Source organism: Oncorhynchus mykiss, chromosome 23 (assembly GCF_057628025.1).
Source record: "Oncorhynchus mykiss isolate SJ-2025 chromosome 23, ASM5762802v1, whole genome shotgun sequence".
NCBI lineage: Eukaryota > Metazoa > Chordata > Actinopteri > Salmoniformes > Salmonidae > Oncorhynchus > Oncorhynchus mykiss.
The window spans coordinates 56,648,353-56,663,704 of NC_143044.1; the positions used below are offsets into that span (position 1 = coordinate 56,648,353).

A 15,352-nucleotide genomic window follows, 5' to 3' on the forward strand; every position below is an offset into this window, starting at 1 on the left:
TACCCCCCACCCCCAACCCCCCTCCAACCTTGCCACTACAAACACTCTGAAGCATTAGTACTCCGTTCCAGGGTTAGCTCACCCCTCTACCCCCCCCCCCCCCAACCCCAACCCCCCTCCAACCTTGCCACTACAAACACTCTGAAGCATTAGTACTCCGTTCCAGAGTTAGCTCATCCCTCTACCCCCCCCCCCCCCCCCCCAACCCCCCTCCAACCTTGCCACCACAAACACTCTGAAGCATTAGTACTCCGTTCCAGGGTTAGCTCACCCCTCTACCCCCCACCCCCAACCCCCCTCCAACCTTGCCACTACAAACACTCTGAAGCATTAGTACTCCGTTCCAGGGTTAGCTCAAGGCCCAAAGCAATCAAAGCTTCACATTAAAAACCTTCTTTCCTGACATTGACTAATGGGCTACATCCCAAATGGCTCCCTATATAGTCCACGGTTTTTCACCATAATCCCTATGGGCCCTGGTAAAAAAGCAGTGCATTAAATAGGGAATAGGGTGCAGGTTGGGACGAAACCGCTGCTAGAAGAGCCTTGTCAGCAGATACCATGGTGCCAGTAACCAGTTATTGAAAAAGGACCCCATTATCAAGGTTACTCAGCGTAGAGAGAGAACGAGGTAAATGATTGTCATTGGATTCCGTCTGATGTTTTTTTTTCTTCAGTTGTCCTGATTGCTAGGTTAGGCTTTTCAGTTCGACATAAAGTTGGAGAGTGGAGAACGAGTAAAAATGAATGCCCACTTTGATACTTGATACTTATCTGCTACTGCAACAAACGGAGGAGAACACACTGAAATAGGAAGAGGGACTTCCTGGGTCATGTTCATTAGTGCACACCGTAGCAAATAGTATTCCGTTGTAAATTAGCGCTTCTTAAGTTCAGGTTGTCCCTACCCGTTTCTGTTTTCTTCCATTTAGTTTTAATGAATACGGGACCTCGACATCCGGCCTGGCTGCCAAGTGGGTTGGTCTATGCCCTCCATGGCTGCACGCCTGCCCAGTCATGTGAAATCCATAGACTAGGGCCTAATGAATTTATTTTAATCGACTGATTTCCTTATGAAACTGTGACTCAGTATTTTAGAAATTGTTTCATGTTGCGTTTATATTTTTGCTAGACAACCATTTTCATATATTTCTATAGATTTTAAATTAGATTTTAAGTCAAAACTGTAACTCGGCCACTAAGGAACATTCACTGTCCTCATGGTAAACAACTCCAGTGTAGATTTGGCCTTGTGTTTTAGGTGTTTTGTGTTTTTTTATCCTGAAAAACGATTACAAGCATACCCATAACATGATGCAGCCACCACTATGCTTGAAAATATGGAGAGTGGTTCTCATGTTCTGTGAAAATTCAATACATTACTAACACGTTGTATTCAGGACAGAAAGTGAATTGCTTTACCACATTTTGTGCAATAGTACTTTAGTGCCTTGTTGCAAACAGGATGCATGTTTTGGAATATTTGTATTCTGTACAGGCTTCCTTTTCACTCTGTCATTTAGGTTAGTATTGTGGAGTAACTACAATGTTGTTAAATCCATCCTCAGTTTTCTCCCGTCACAGCCATTAAACTCTGTAACTGTTTTAAAGTCACGATTGGCCTCATGGTGAAACCCCTGAGTGGTTTCCTTCCTCTCCTGCAACTGAGTTAGGAAGGACGCCTCTAACTTTGTAGTGACTGGGTGTATTGATACACCATCCAAAGTGTAATGAATAAGGTTGGCTTTTTACCCCAATTCCCCCCAAATTGACCCGTGTTACATTTAGCCCCACTCTCCCCTATTCACTCACAGCAAATTGGAAAGTGGTAACATGTTAACCATACCACTGCTAAAAACTCTGGCTTTAAAATTACGCAGTTTGCGCATATTTAGTAGTTGCGAAATAACCAAAGTAGGAATGGAAAGCTGGGATCTACCTTTTAAAAAAAACAAACAATGGCCATTAAAACTGCAGTTTTCCCTACGATTGGAAATTCACAACTTAAATCTCGGGAGGAATATTTATCTCGCATAGAACACATGTAAATGTAAAAGTATAACTTTAGACTGCTCCCTCGCCCATACCTGGGCGCGAACCAGGGACCCTCTGCACACATCAACAAATAACACCCACGAAGCATCGTTACCCATCGCTCCACAAAAGCCGCGGCCCTTGCAGAGCAAGGGGAACCACTACTTCAAGGTCTCAGAGCAAGTGACGTCACCGATTTGAAACGCTATTTAGAGCGCACCGCCGCTAACTAAGCTAGCCGTTTCACATCCGTTACACTAGCACCACCGCTAACTAGCTAGCCGTTTCACATCCGTTACACTAGCACCACCGCTAACTAAGTTAGCCGTTTCACATCCGTTACACTAGCACCACCGCTAACTAGCTAGCCGTTTCACATCCGTTACACACACAACAACAAGCCGGCAAGGTAGATCAACTATTTATTAGAATATAGTGTTGTCTGATTTCTCTGTTCATTACTCATTTTGTTGGCAGAGGAAAAGTAAATTCTAGCATCTTCAAAGTCTCGGCAGAAATCATTTTTCATGTTCCATGTTTATTTGCCGTGATGGCAATCATTTAGATGTTTGATGAGTCGGAAACACTGCTGTGCACAGTCCTGGGTTCCCTGAAAATCATAGGAAATCATTTCTTTGTCCTATGAAGTGTGGAAAACGTTGGTATTGTTAGCCCTCATTTGCTCACCCATTATTTCTGAAGGTTAAATGTCAACCGAGACCGAGATGGTATAAATGATATCCCAGGAGTCATTAGTGCGTAGAGAGGTATTGAATGGTTGGCTACAGTTCTAGCCTATTAGAGAAGACATACAGCTATCTGACCTTTTGTCTGCTCTATGTGGTTACCTGGCTATTAAAGGCCCGGTTGAAAGGGTTGCACTGTCATTTACTCTCACCAGGCTGTGCTGTGTTCATGCTTGGCCAAACAGACACCACGGAAAATAATGATAATACACTAAATACTGTAGTACTGAGAAGACACTATTATCCAAAGTGACATACATTTACTGTGTGTGATCTGATTCCTGATGAATTGAACCCATGACCTTCACGTTGCTAGTGACATAGTGTTTACCGATCGGACCACACCCATAATAATGACTTCTCTTTTCCCATGATTCCCCCTGATCAGAAGTAGGTGAGATATGTCTAGAGGTCAGTCTTTATGTTATTTATCTAGTTAAGAACAAATCTTATTTACAATGACTGGTCTAGGAACAGTGGGTTAACTGGTCTAGGAACAGTGGGTTAACTGGTCTAGGAACAGTGGGTTAACTGGTCTAGGAACAGTGAGTTAACTGGTCTAGGAACAGTGGGTTAACTGGTCTAGGAACAGTGGGTTAACTGGTCTAGGAACAGTGAGTTAACTGGTCTAGGAACAGTGGGTTAACTGGTCTAGGAACAGTGGGTTAAACTGGTCTAGGAACAGTGGGTTAACTGGCCTAGGAACAGTGGGTTAACTGGTCTAGGAACAGTGGGTTAACTGGTCTAGGAACAGTGGGTTAAACTGGTCTAGGAACAGTGGGTTAACTGGTCTAGGAACAGTGGGTTAACTGGTCTAGGAACAGTGGGTTAACTGGTCTAGGAACAGTGGGTTAACTGGTCTAGGAACAGTGGGTTAACTGGTCTAGGAACAGTGGGTTAACTGGTCTAGGAACAATGGGTTAACTGGTCTAGGAACAGTGGGTTAACTGGTCTAGGAACAGTGAGTTAACTGGTCTAGGAACAGTGGGTTAACTGGTCTAGGAACAGTGGGGTTAACTGGTCTAGGAACAGTGGGGTTAACTGGTCTAGGAACAGTGGGGTTAACTGGTCTAGGAACAGTGGGTTAACTGGTCTAGGAACAGTGGGTTAACTGGTGTAGGGACAGTGGGTTAACTGGTGTAGGAACAGTGGGTTAACTGGTCTAGGAACAGTGGGTTAACTGGTCTAGGAACAGTGGGTTAACTGGTCTAGGAACAGTGAGTTAACTGGTCTAGGAACAGTGGGTTAACTGGTCTAGGAACAGTGGGTTAACTGGTCTAGGAACAGTGGGTTAACTGGTCTAGGAACAGTGGGTTAACTGGTCTAGGAACAGTGGGTTAACTGGTCTAGGAACAGTGAGTTAACTGGTCTAGGAACAGTGAGTTAACTGGTCTAGGAACAGTGGGTTAACTGGTCTAGGAACAGTGGGTTAACTGGTCTAGGAGCAGTGGGTTAACTGGTCTAGGAACAGTGGGTTAACTGGCCTAGGAACAGTGGGTTAACTGGTCTAGGAACAGTGGGTTAACTGGCCTAGGAACAGTGGGTTATCTGGTCTAGGAACAGTGGGTTAACTGGTCTAGGAACAGTGGGTTAACTGGTCTAGGAACAGTGGGTTAACTGGTCTAGGAACAGTGGGTTAACTGGTCTAGGAACAGTGGGTTAACTGGTCTAGGAACAGTGGGTTAACTGGTCTAGGAACAGTGGGTTAACTGGTCTAGGAACAATGGGTTAACTGGTCTAGGAACAATGGGTTAACTGGTCTAGGAACAATGGGTTAACTGGTCTAGGAACAGTGGGTTAACTGGTCTAGGAACAGTGGGTTAAACTGCCTGTTCAGGGGCAGAACGACAGATTTTTTTACCTTGCTCTGGGATTCGATCTAGCAACCTTTTTGGTTACTGGCCCAATGCTCTAACCACTAGGCTACCTGCCTCCCCAATCTCATAGTAGTCTGATCCACAACATGAATTAAAGGAATAGTACACCTAAAATAAAGTCTTGTTTCTTCTGCACCATGTATTAGTTACCGTTGTAGTGAGGACGCTGTTGTTCACTTGAACTAAAACAACTTTGAAATGTTTTTATGGTTACAGTTCTCATCCTTTGGTGTGTCATTTATAATGACTCTCCTCTTTCCGCGATTCCCCTGCAGATTAAAAGTGGTAAGAGTGAGAAGGAGGTGCTGCAGCTGCATCTGAAGAGTGTCCAGTATCTGGAGCGTTACATGTACCTGATCCTCTTCAACAGCTACCTGCATCTGGAGAAGAAAAACTCCTGGCAACGATCCTTCACCACCTGGATGCAACAGGTTGGTGGGCCTGCCGTTCATTCACACAGCACAACTCACAGTGGAATAATATAGAATCAAATAGAATAGAAGAGACTGGATGCAACAGGTTGGTGGGCCTCCCGTTCATTCACACAGCACAACTCACAGTGGAATAATATAGAATCAAATAGAATAGAAGAGACTGGATGCAACAGGTTGGTGGGCCTGCCGTTCATTCACACAGCACAACTCACAGTGGAATAATATAGAATCAAATAGAATAGAAGAGACTGGATGCAACAGGTTGGTGGGCCTGCCGTTCATTCACACAGCACAACTCACAGTGGAATAATATAGAATCAAATAGAATAGAAGAGACTGGATGCAACAGGTTGGTGGGCCTGCCGTTCATTCACACAGCACAACTCACAGTGGAATAATATAGAATCAAATAGAATAGAAGAGACTGGATGCAACAGGTTGGTGGGCCTCCCGTTCATTCACACAGCACAACTCACAGGGGAATAACGTAGCTGGCCTAGAATAGAAGAGACTGGATGCAACAGGTTGGTGGGCCTCCCGTTCATTCACACAGCACAACTCACAGTGGAATAACGTAGCTGGCCTAGAATAGAAGAGACTGGATGCAACAGGTTGGTGGGCCTCCCGTTCATTCACACAGCACAACTCACAGTGGAATAACGTAGCTGGCCTAGAATAGAAGAGACTGGATGCAACAGGTTGGTGGGCCTCCCGTTCATTCACACAGCACAACTCACAGTGGAATAACGTAGCTGGCCTAGAATAGAAGAGACTGGATGCAACAGGTTGGTGGGCCTCCCGTTCATTCACACAGCACAACTCACAGGGGAATAACGTAGCTGGTCTAGAATAGAAGAGACTGGATGCAACAGGTTGGTGGACCTCCCGTTCATTCACACAGCACAACTCACAGGGGAATAACGGAGCTGTACACTGGCCTAGAATAGAAGAGACTGGACTAGACTGGTCTAGAATAGAAGAGACTGGACTAGACTGGCCTAGAATAGAAGAGACTGGACTAGACTGGGCTGGGATAGAATAGAATAGATCTTCATTGGGTTGGCCTCCCATTCACACAGCAGAACAGTAGAAACACTGACCCAATGGTAAATTCTGACCCATAATGAGGTTATATAATTACATTCATCATTACTACAGAGCTGGGGTGAATTATAGTTCATTTCAGTCAATTCAGGAACTAAACTGAAATATCAATTCCAAATACATTTTCCCCCATTTTGCTTTTCAATGGGGGGAAAAAAAGATGCTTTTCAAATAAGAAAATTGCTTTTCAAAGAGGGAAAATTCAGCGTAATTGCCCTTAACCCAGTCACATTCATTAACTAAATAGGTGAATTAATTTTACTTTTATCTTAACTTTTTTCATAAAATAAGATATGATCCAACGACCAGTTATTACTGTTTTTGTATAATGTTGTATTCTTATATCCAGTTGTCAGATTTCCTCGTTTCGGTTTCTTTGACCTCTACCGGTCCAATGAAATCTCAGAATAATGCTGCTGTGGCTTATGAAGGAAAAGGACCCCATCAGCCCTTTTCTGTGCAGTGAGGAAACATGTGGCAGGTTTCCAGACCCAGGCTATCTGATATCTGATCCACGGCACATACAACCAACCCCCCTCTGCACCCCTCGCTCCTCCTCACAGACTGACACATTCATCCATTTCAGCAGCTTCATACAAGGCCAGCTGAGAATCAATTCCAGCAGCTTCATGCAAGGCCAGCTGAGAATCAATTTCAGCAGCTTCATACAAGGCCAGCTGAGAATCAATTCCAGCAGCTTCATACAAGGCCAGCTGAGAATCAATTCCAGCAGCTTCATGCAAGGCCAGCTGAGAATCAATTTCAGCAGCTTCATACAAGGCCAGCTGAGAATCAATTCCAGCAGCTTCATACAAGGCCAGCTGAGAATCAATTTCAGCAGCTTCTTACAAGGCCAGCTGAGAATCAATTCCAGCAGCTTCATACAAGGCCAGCTGAGAATCAATTTCAGCAGCTTCTTACAAGGCCAGCTGAGAATCAATTTCAGCAGCTTCATACAAGGCCAGCTGAGAATCAATTTCAGCAGCTTCATACAAGGCCAGCTGAGAATCAATTCCAGCAGCTTCATACAAGGCCAGCTGAGAATCAATTCCAGCAGCTTCATACAAGGCCAGCTGAGAATCAATTTCAGCAGCTTCATACAAGGCCAGCTGATAATCAATTCCAGCAGCTTCATACAAGGCCAGCTGAGAATCAATTCCAGCAGCTTCATACAAGGCCAGCTGAGAATCAATTCCAGCAGCTTCATACAAGGCCAGCTGAGAATCAATTCCAGCAGCTTCATACAAGGCCAGCTGAGAATCAATTCCAGCAGCTTCATACAAGGCCAGCTGAGAATCAATTCCAGCAGCTTCATACAAGGCCAGCTGAGAATCAATCAATCTATTCAGAAAATGGAGCTGCTGCCTTCATTCTATTCACAAGTGTGTAGAAAGCAACAGGTTGTATCCCAAATAGCTTAAACCTAAACTAGGGCTGAAGGAAGAGGTTGAGGAAAGGTGAACTAGGGCTGAAGGAAGAGGCTGGGGAATGGTAAACTAGGGCTGAAGGAAGAGGCTGAGGAATGGTAAACTAGGGCTGAAGGAAGAGGCTGAGGAATGGTAAACTAGGACTGAAGGAAAAGGCTGAGGAATGGTAAACTAGGGCTGAAGGAAGAGGCTGAGGAATGGTAAACTAGGGCTGAAGGAAGAGGCTGAGGAATGGTAAACTAGGGCTGAAGGAAGAGGCTGAGGAATGGTAAACTAGGGCTGAAGGAAGAGGCTGAGGAATGGTAAACTAGGGCTGAAGGAAGAGGCTGAGGAATGGTAAACTAGGGCTGAAGGAAGAGGCTGAGGAATGGTAAACTAGGGCTGAAGGAAGAGGCTGAGGAATGGTAAACTAGGGCTTAAGGAAGAGGCTGAGGAAAGGTGAACTAGGGCTGAAGGAAGAGGCTGAGGAATGGTAAACTAGGACTTAAGGAAGAGACTGAGGAAAGGTGAACTAGGGCTGAAGGAAGAGGCTGAGGAATGGTAAACTAGGACTGAAGGAAAAGGCTGAGGAATGGTAAACTAGGGCTGAAGGAAGAGACTGAGTAACTGAGGGGGAAAGGTAAACAAAGAAAAATTAGATTCTTATGACATACTGTAAGAGGTCCTATTTGGCTAATGCCTTGAAACGCAACATGTTGATTGGCTAATGCCTTGAAACGGGACATGTTGATTTGCTAATGCCTTGAAACGGGACATGTTGTTTGGCTAATGCCTTGAAACGCAACATGTTGATTGGCTAATGCCTTGAAACGGGACATGTTGTTTGGCTAATGCCTTGAAATGCGACATGTTTCACAGAATCGATGGGAGACAGAAGTACCCATGTGAATTCATATCCTTCAGCCGTGGAGAGATACTCTTTCAGACTGTGCCATACATTAAAATGGTTTGATAAGTGCTTGTGCGTGCGTGTTTATGCAACACAATATACGGTCAGGTTTTAAAAGTGTCTGTTTGTAGTGTTCTAGAGGGAATAGATGGCCGTTTGGGACACGGTCAGGCTGGTCAGGTTTTAAAAGTGTCTGTTTGTAGTGTTCTAGAGGGAATAGATGGCCGTTTGGGACACGGTCAGGCTGGTCAGGTTTTGAAAGTGTCTGTCTGTCGTGTTCTAGAGGGAATAGATGGCCGTTTGGGACATGGTCAGGCTGGTCAGGTTTGGAAAGCGTCTGTTTGTAGTGTTCTAGAGGGAATAGATGGCCGTTTGGGACACGGTCAGGCTGGTCAGGTTTTGAAAGCGTCTGTTTGTAGTGTTCTAGAGGGAATAGATGGCCGTTTGGGACACGGTCAGGCTGGTCAGGTTTGGAAAGCGTCTGTTTGTAGTGTTCTAGAGGGAATAGATGGCCGTTTGGGACACGGTCAGGCTGGTCAGGTTTGGAAAGCGTCTGTTTGTAGTGTTCTAGAGGGAATAGGGGGCTGTTTGGGACTCGGTCAGGCTGGTCAGGTTTTGAAAGTGTCTGTCTGTCGTGTTCTTGAGGGAATAGATGGCCGTTTGGGACAAGGTCAGGCTGGTCAGGTTTTGAAAGCGTCCGTTTGTAGTGTTCTAGAGGGAATAGGGGGCTGTTTGGGACTCGGTCAGGCTGGTCAGGTTTGGAAAGCGTCTGTTTGTAGTGTTCTAGAGGGAATAGGGGGCCGTTTGTGACACGGTCATGCTGGTCAGGTTTTAAAAGTGTCTGTTTGTCGTGTTCTAGAGGGAATAGATGGCCGTTTGGGACACGGTCAGGCTGGTCAGGTTTTAAAAGCGTCTGTTTGTCGTGTTCTAGAGGGAATAGGGGGCTGTTTGGGACACGGTCAGGCTGGTCATGTTTTGAAAGTGTCTGTTTGTCGTGTTCTAGAGGTGTTTTGGAGGAGGTAGAGTAAAACATGACATATTGATTCATCTACAGTTCCAATATGTCAACACTAAGGTGGCTGGTTTAGCTGTACGGTTGCTACGACTACACTGCCTCTGAATGCATCCCAAATGGCACCCTAGTACCATAGGGCTCTGGTCAAAAGTAGTGCACTGTAAACCTGGGGTGGCAAGTAGCCTAGTGGTTAGAGCATTGGGCCAGTAACCGAAAGGTTGCTAGATCGAAACCCTGAGCTGACAAAGTAAAAATCTGTTGTTCTGCCCCTGAACAAGGCAGTTAACCCACTGTTCTGTTATTGAAAATTAGAGTTTGTTCTTAACTGACTTTTACATTTTTTTATTTCACCTTTATTTAACCTTTATTTCACCTTTATTTAACCAGAACAAGTTCTCATTTACAACTGCGACCTGGCCAAGGCAAAGCAAAGCAGTGCGACACAAACAACAACACAGAGTTACACATGGAATAGACAAGCGTACAGTCACTAACACAATAGAAAAATCTATATACAGTGTTTGCAAATGTAGTAAGATTAGGGAGGTAAGGCAATAAATAGGCCGCAGTGGCTGAGTAATTACAATATAGCAGTTAAACACTGGAGTGATAGATGTTCAGAAGATGAATGAAACCTTGGATTCCATTGCTCTTACTCCAAAAGCAAAGCAATGAGAATAGAGCTTTTGACATTTTTACCTGTGCCATGTTTTAATAGTTAGTTTTATTTAGTTTTTTTAAATTGTACAGTAGAGATACTGGGGTGCAAAGACGCAAACAAACGAAATAAATAACAATATGGGGATGAGGTAGTTGGATGGGCTATAAAACAGATTTAACAAGACTTGCTTAGTTAAATATACAATATCAGGTTCCATTTAGGCTGAAGATGCACATGAATCTACCATTACAATATGTTAGACTAAGATCGGTGATTTAGTCGTAGGTATTACTGTCCTTACCTTCACCATCCTCCTGTTATAAAACAATATGTTAGACTAAGATCGGTGATTTAGTCATAGGTATTACTGTCCTTACCTTCACCATCCTCCTGTTATAAACAGTGGAGCAGCAGCAATAACAACCCAAAAGGGGATCCAACTTTAAAACATCCTAATGTTAATATGAGCGTACACATTGCTCTGTTCTCCGCCCCCTGTTCCTCCTGTCCCTGAGCTGGAATAAACCGATTTGAACAGATCCTTCGTTCCACTATAAAAACGTTGAATTCCAAAGATAGACCGGAACGATTGCTAATGAAAACAGTTGTTGAATACAGAAATATGTGAGGTCGGTGGTTCGCTCAGTCGGTTTGGGGCGATATCCTTCCTGTAATGATTAGGTGGAAGATACACTTGAGTTAACAAAACATTAGGAACACCTTCTTGATATTGAGCTGAACCTAACTTTTGAGTTTGGATCCCGCGATGCAGTTGGCATCAGTTGCTGGGACTACTACTCTCTGTCCAGGGAACCTACCGACCAAGGCCAGGTCTGAGGAGGTATTTGGCGTAGCAGCTAGCTATCAAGTTGGCAGGGTTTTCTTGAGGGCTTGAACGCAGCTCGCGACAAGGTTAGCCGTTGTTGGGACCGCGGATTGTCCCGGGTTTGTGACCGTCTAGATCCCTGCTGTTTGTTGTTGTTTTCTATCTTCTCTGTGACCTGCCCTGTCTGGAACTGTGAGGAGTAACAGTGTAACCTACGTTGATAGCTACCATGACAAAGACCAAAACCGTCAGGAGTACCATTGAGGACAGTGGTGTCTCTCTATCACAGGTAAAGGATCTTATAATTGAACAAAAAGAGTTCTATAAGCAGTTGTTACGACGACAAGAAAATAGCTTCACGTGTTTTGTCCAAATACTGGTGGATTCAACTAATAAAAGAGTGAACGACCTGACCAGAGACATCCGGGACCTGAAGAACTGTTGCAGGTGTCACGGCCGTGGCTGGAAGAAGACCAAGGTGCAGCGCGGTGAGCGTACATTTCTGTTTATTAGGTAAATGTCGCCAACAAAACGACCGTGAAGCTTAACTTAGGCTACGATGCCTCTAACAAAGTCAACTACCCACAACGAAAGGAGGGAAAAAGGGCTACCTAAGTATGGTTCCCAATCAGAGACAACGATAGGCAGCTGTCCCTGATTGAGAACCATACCCAGCTAAAACATAGAAACACAAAATCATAGAAAACAAAACATAGAATGCCCAACCCAAATCACACCCTGACCAAACCAAATAGAGACATAAAAAGGCTCTCTAAGGTCAGGGCGTGACAGCAGGAGAATGGCAAGATGACCGCAATCTTAAGTAATTGAGAGAGGACATCAGTTCTGTCTGTGAATCCATGATAACAATGACGGAGAAATCAGACTCGAGGTACAGTCAAGGCGGAACAACATGGTTGTAGACGGAATTGCAGAATCTCCACATGAGACCTGGACAGAGTCTGAGGACAAAGTGAGGTAAATGATCTGAGAAATAGAAGATGGACCACAGGAAGATTGATGTGGAGCGCGCCCACAGGACTGGAAAACCCACCACTGGCCCAAGTGACAGGCCCAGACCGATAGTGGTCAAGTTCCTGAGGTTCAAGGACAAAGTAGTTGTTCTGGAAAGGGCCAAGAAACCGAGAGGAACGTACAGTGCATTTGGAAAGTATTCAGACACCATTACTTTTTCCTCATTTTGTTATGTTACAGCCTTATTCTAAAATGGATTGAATATTTTGTTTTAATCCATCTACACACAATACTGCATAATGACAAAGCGAAAACAGGTTTTTAGAATTTTTTTGCAAATGTATAAAAAAAATCAAAAACAGAAATACCTTATTTCCATAACTATTCAGACCCTTTGCTATGAGACTTGAAATTGAGCTCAGGTGCATCCTGTTTCCATTGATCATCCTTGAGATGTTTCTACAACTTGATTGGAGTTCACCTGTGGTCAATTCAATTGATTGGACACGATTTGGAAAGGCACACACCTGTTTATATTTGACAGTGCATGTCAGAGCAAAGACCAAGCCATGAGGTATAAGGAATTGTCCGTAGAGCTCAGAGACGGTGTCGATTGTGTCGAGGCACAGATCTGGGGAAGGGTATCAAAAAGTGTCTACAGCATTGAAGGTCCCCAAGAAGTGGCCTCCTCCATCATTCTTAAATGGAAGAAGTTGAAACCACCAAGAGCTGGCCGCCCAGCAAGTGCCTGGTCACTTTGACAGAGCTCCAGAGTTCCTCTGTGGAGATGGGAGAACCTTCCAGTAGGACAACCATCTCTGCAGCACTCCACCAATCAGGCCTTTATGGTAGAGTGGCCAGACGGAAGCCACTCCTCAGTAAAAGGCACATGCCAGCCCACTTTGAGTTTGCCAAAAGGCACCTAAAGACTCTCAGATCATGAGAAACAAGATTCTCTGGTCTGATGAAACCAAGAATTAACTATTTGGCCTGAATGCCAAGCATCACATCTGGAGAAAACCTAGCATGGTGGTGGAAACATCATGCTGTGGTGATGTTTTTTCAGCGGCAGGGATTGGGAGACTAGACCGGATCGAGGTAAAGCTGAACAGAGCAAAGTACAGAGAGATCCTTGATGAAAACTTGCTCCAGAGCGCTCAGGACCTCAGACTGAGGCGAAGGTCCACCTTTCAACAGGACAATGACCATAAGCACACAGTCAAGACAACGCAGGAATGGCTTTTGGACAAGTCTCTGAATGTCCTTGAGTGGCCCAGCCAGAGCACAATCTTGAACCCGATCATGTGAGGTCATCCACTCGTCCTTTTCTTTACAAAACAATTTGTAAAGACAATTAAATTGTTGTTTTTTTCCTCATCAAGCTTTGATCGGGTTCAAGATTGTGCTCTGGCTGGGCCACTCAAGGACTCATATATATATATATATATATATCTAAACCGGTACCAGTTACCTTCAGACAATCCTGTGACAGGGTTCAATAGGCTGAGTGAATGAGGAGTGAATGAGGAGTGAATGAGGAGTGAATGAGGAGTGGATGAGGAGCAGATGAGGAGCGGATGAGAAGCGGATGTTGTAAACCTTCTTTTCAAAGTGGTTGACAAAATCATCCGCAGAGAGAGAGGGAGGGGATGGAAGATTACGGAGGGAGGAGAAGGTGGAAAGACTTTCCTAGGGTTAGAGGCAGAAGCTTAAAATGTAGAGTGATATAATGTGGCTTTAGCAGTGGATACACAGGAAGAGAAGGTAGAGAGGAGGGAGTGAAAGGATAATAGGTATTTTAGAAGTTTAGTTTTCCTCCATTTTCGTCAACTGCCTGCAGTCCTGTTCTGTAAGCTCGCAATGAGTCACTCAGCCACGGAGCAGGAGGGGAGCAACTCGGGCCATTCTGAAGTGAGGGGACACCGCCAGTGGTCAGGGAGGAGTTGTTGAGGGAAGTCTCCAGAGATGGTCGGCTGAGCCGACCAGGAGGAAAGGGGACATTGCGAGTCATAGGATGCGGAAAGATTAGTAGACAAACAGCCTCTAGGGACTGGGAAAGAGTGAGAACAGAAGAGACAAAGAGGGGAAAGATTAGTAGACAAACAGCCTCTAGGGACTGGGAAAGAGTGAGAACAGAAGAGACAAAGAGGGGAAAGAAAGAGTTGGAAAGAAATTAATCGAAGGCGGACGTTAGGAGGTTGAACCGCCCAGTACGAAGAACGGTGAGCCATAGTCAAGAAATGAAATTATCAAGGTGTCAAGCTCATTGAGGAACTCTCTAAGGGCACCTGGTGGGTGATAGATGACAATGTTAAGCTTGAGTGGACAAGTGACCGTGACAGCATGGAACTCAAATGAGGAGATGGACAGGTGAGGAGGCAGAAAAGAGAAAATCTCCAGTTAGGAGAAATGAGTCGCCCTGTTCCACCACCGCCACGATCAGATGTTCTCAGACTATGAGAGAAAACGTAGTCAGATGAAGAGAGAGCAGCTGGAGTAGCAGTGTTCTCTGGGGTGAGCCATGTCTCCGTCAGGGGCCAAAAAGTCTAGGGACTGAAGGGCAGCATAGGCTGAGATGAACTCTGTGTTCTTGACCGCAGATCGGCAGTTCAAACCGCTGCCGGAGGCCAGGAATAACTCATGGGTTGTGCGAGCAGGGTACACTAAATTAGAAGGGTTGCAGCCAAGGGGTGGGTAGCGTCTGTAAAGCCTACAGGGAGAGGAGCGAACTGGGATAGAAAACACACACATGGTTGCCAAAGCTACAAAAGAGCAGAATGAGATAATCTGTAAATAACTAGTTAAGATACTGAAGTGAGAGAGTCTTCCTCTATTTCCTTCCTCGAATAAGCGTCATTATCGAGCAACAAATCCACATTATCTAACAACATCCACATTATCTAGTAACAAACACACATTATCTAAATCCATTATCTAGCAGCAAACTACATTATTTAGCAACGAACACACATTATCTAACCCTATTATCTAGCAACAAACCCCATTAACTAGTAACAAACCCACATTATCTAGCAACAGACCCCATTAATTAGTAACAAACCCACATTATCTAGCAACAGACCCCATTAATTAGTAACAAACCCACATTATCTAACCCTATTATCTAGCAACAAACCCCATTAACTAGTAACAAACCCACATTATCTAACCCTATTATCTAGCAACAAACCCCATTAACTAGAAACAAACCCACATTATCTAGCAACAAACCACATTATCTAGCAACAAACTCCATTATCTAGTAACAAACCCACATTATCTAGCAACAAACCACTTTATCTCTGGGCTAATGTTAAAGTAGTGCACTATATAGGGAATAGAGTGCCAATTGGGATGCACTTCT

General features: G+C 44.5%; 1 protein-coding gene across 2 annotated transcripts in view; it reads left to right on the plus strand.

Moving 5' to 3' along the window:
- Positions 1-15,352, plus strand: part of LOC110516810 (paladin) — a 162,936-nt gene that overhangs the window by 133,668 nt on the left and 13,916 nt on the right. For both annotated transcript variants that reach the window (XM_090217737.1, XM_090217736.1), the window contains exon 19: positions 4,933-5,088. In XM_090217737.1, the coding sequence (XP_090073863.1) occupies positions 4,933-5,088 (156 nt within the window). The remainder of the gene's footprint in view (positions 1-4,932; positions 5,089-15,352) is intronic.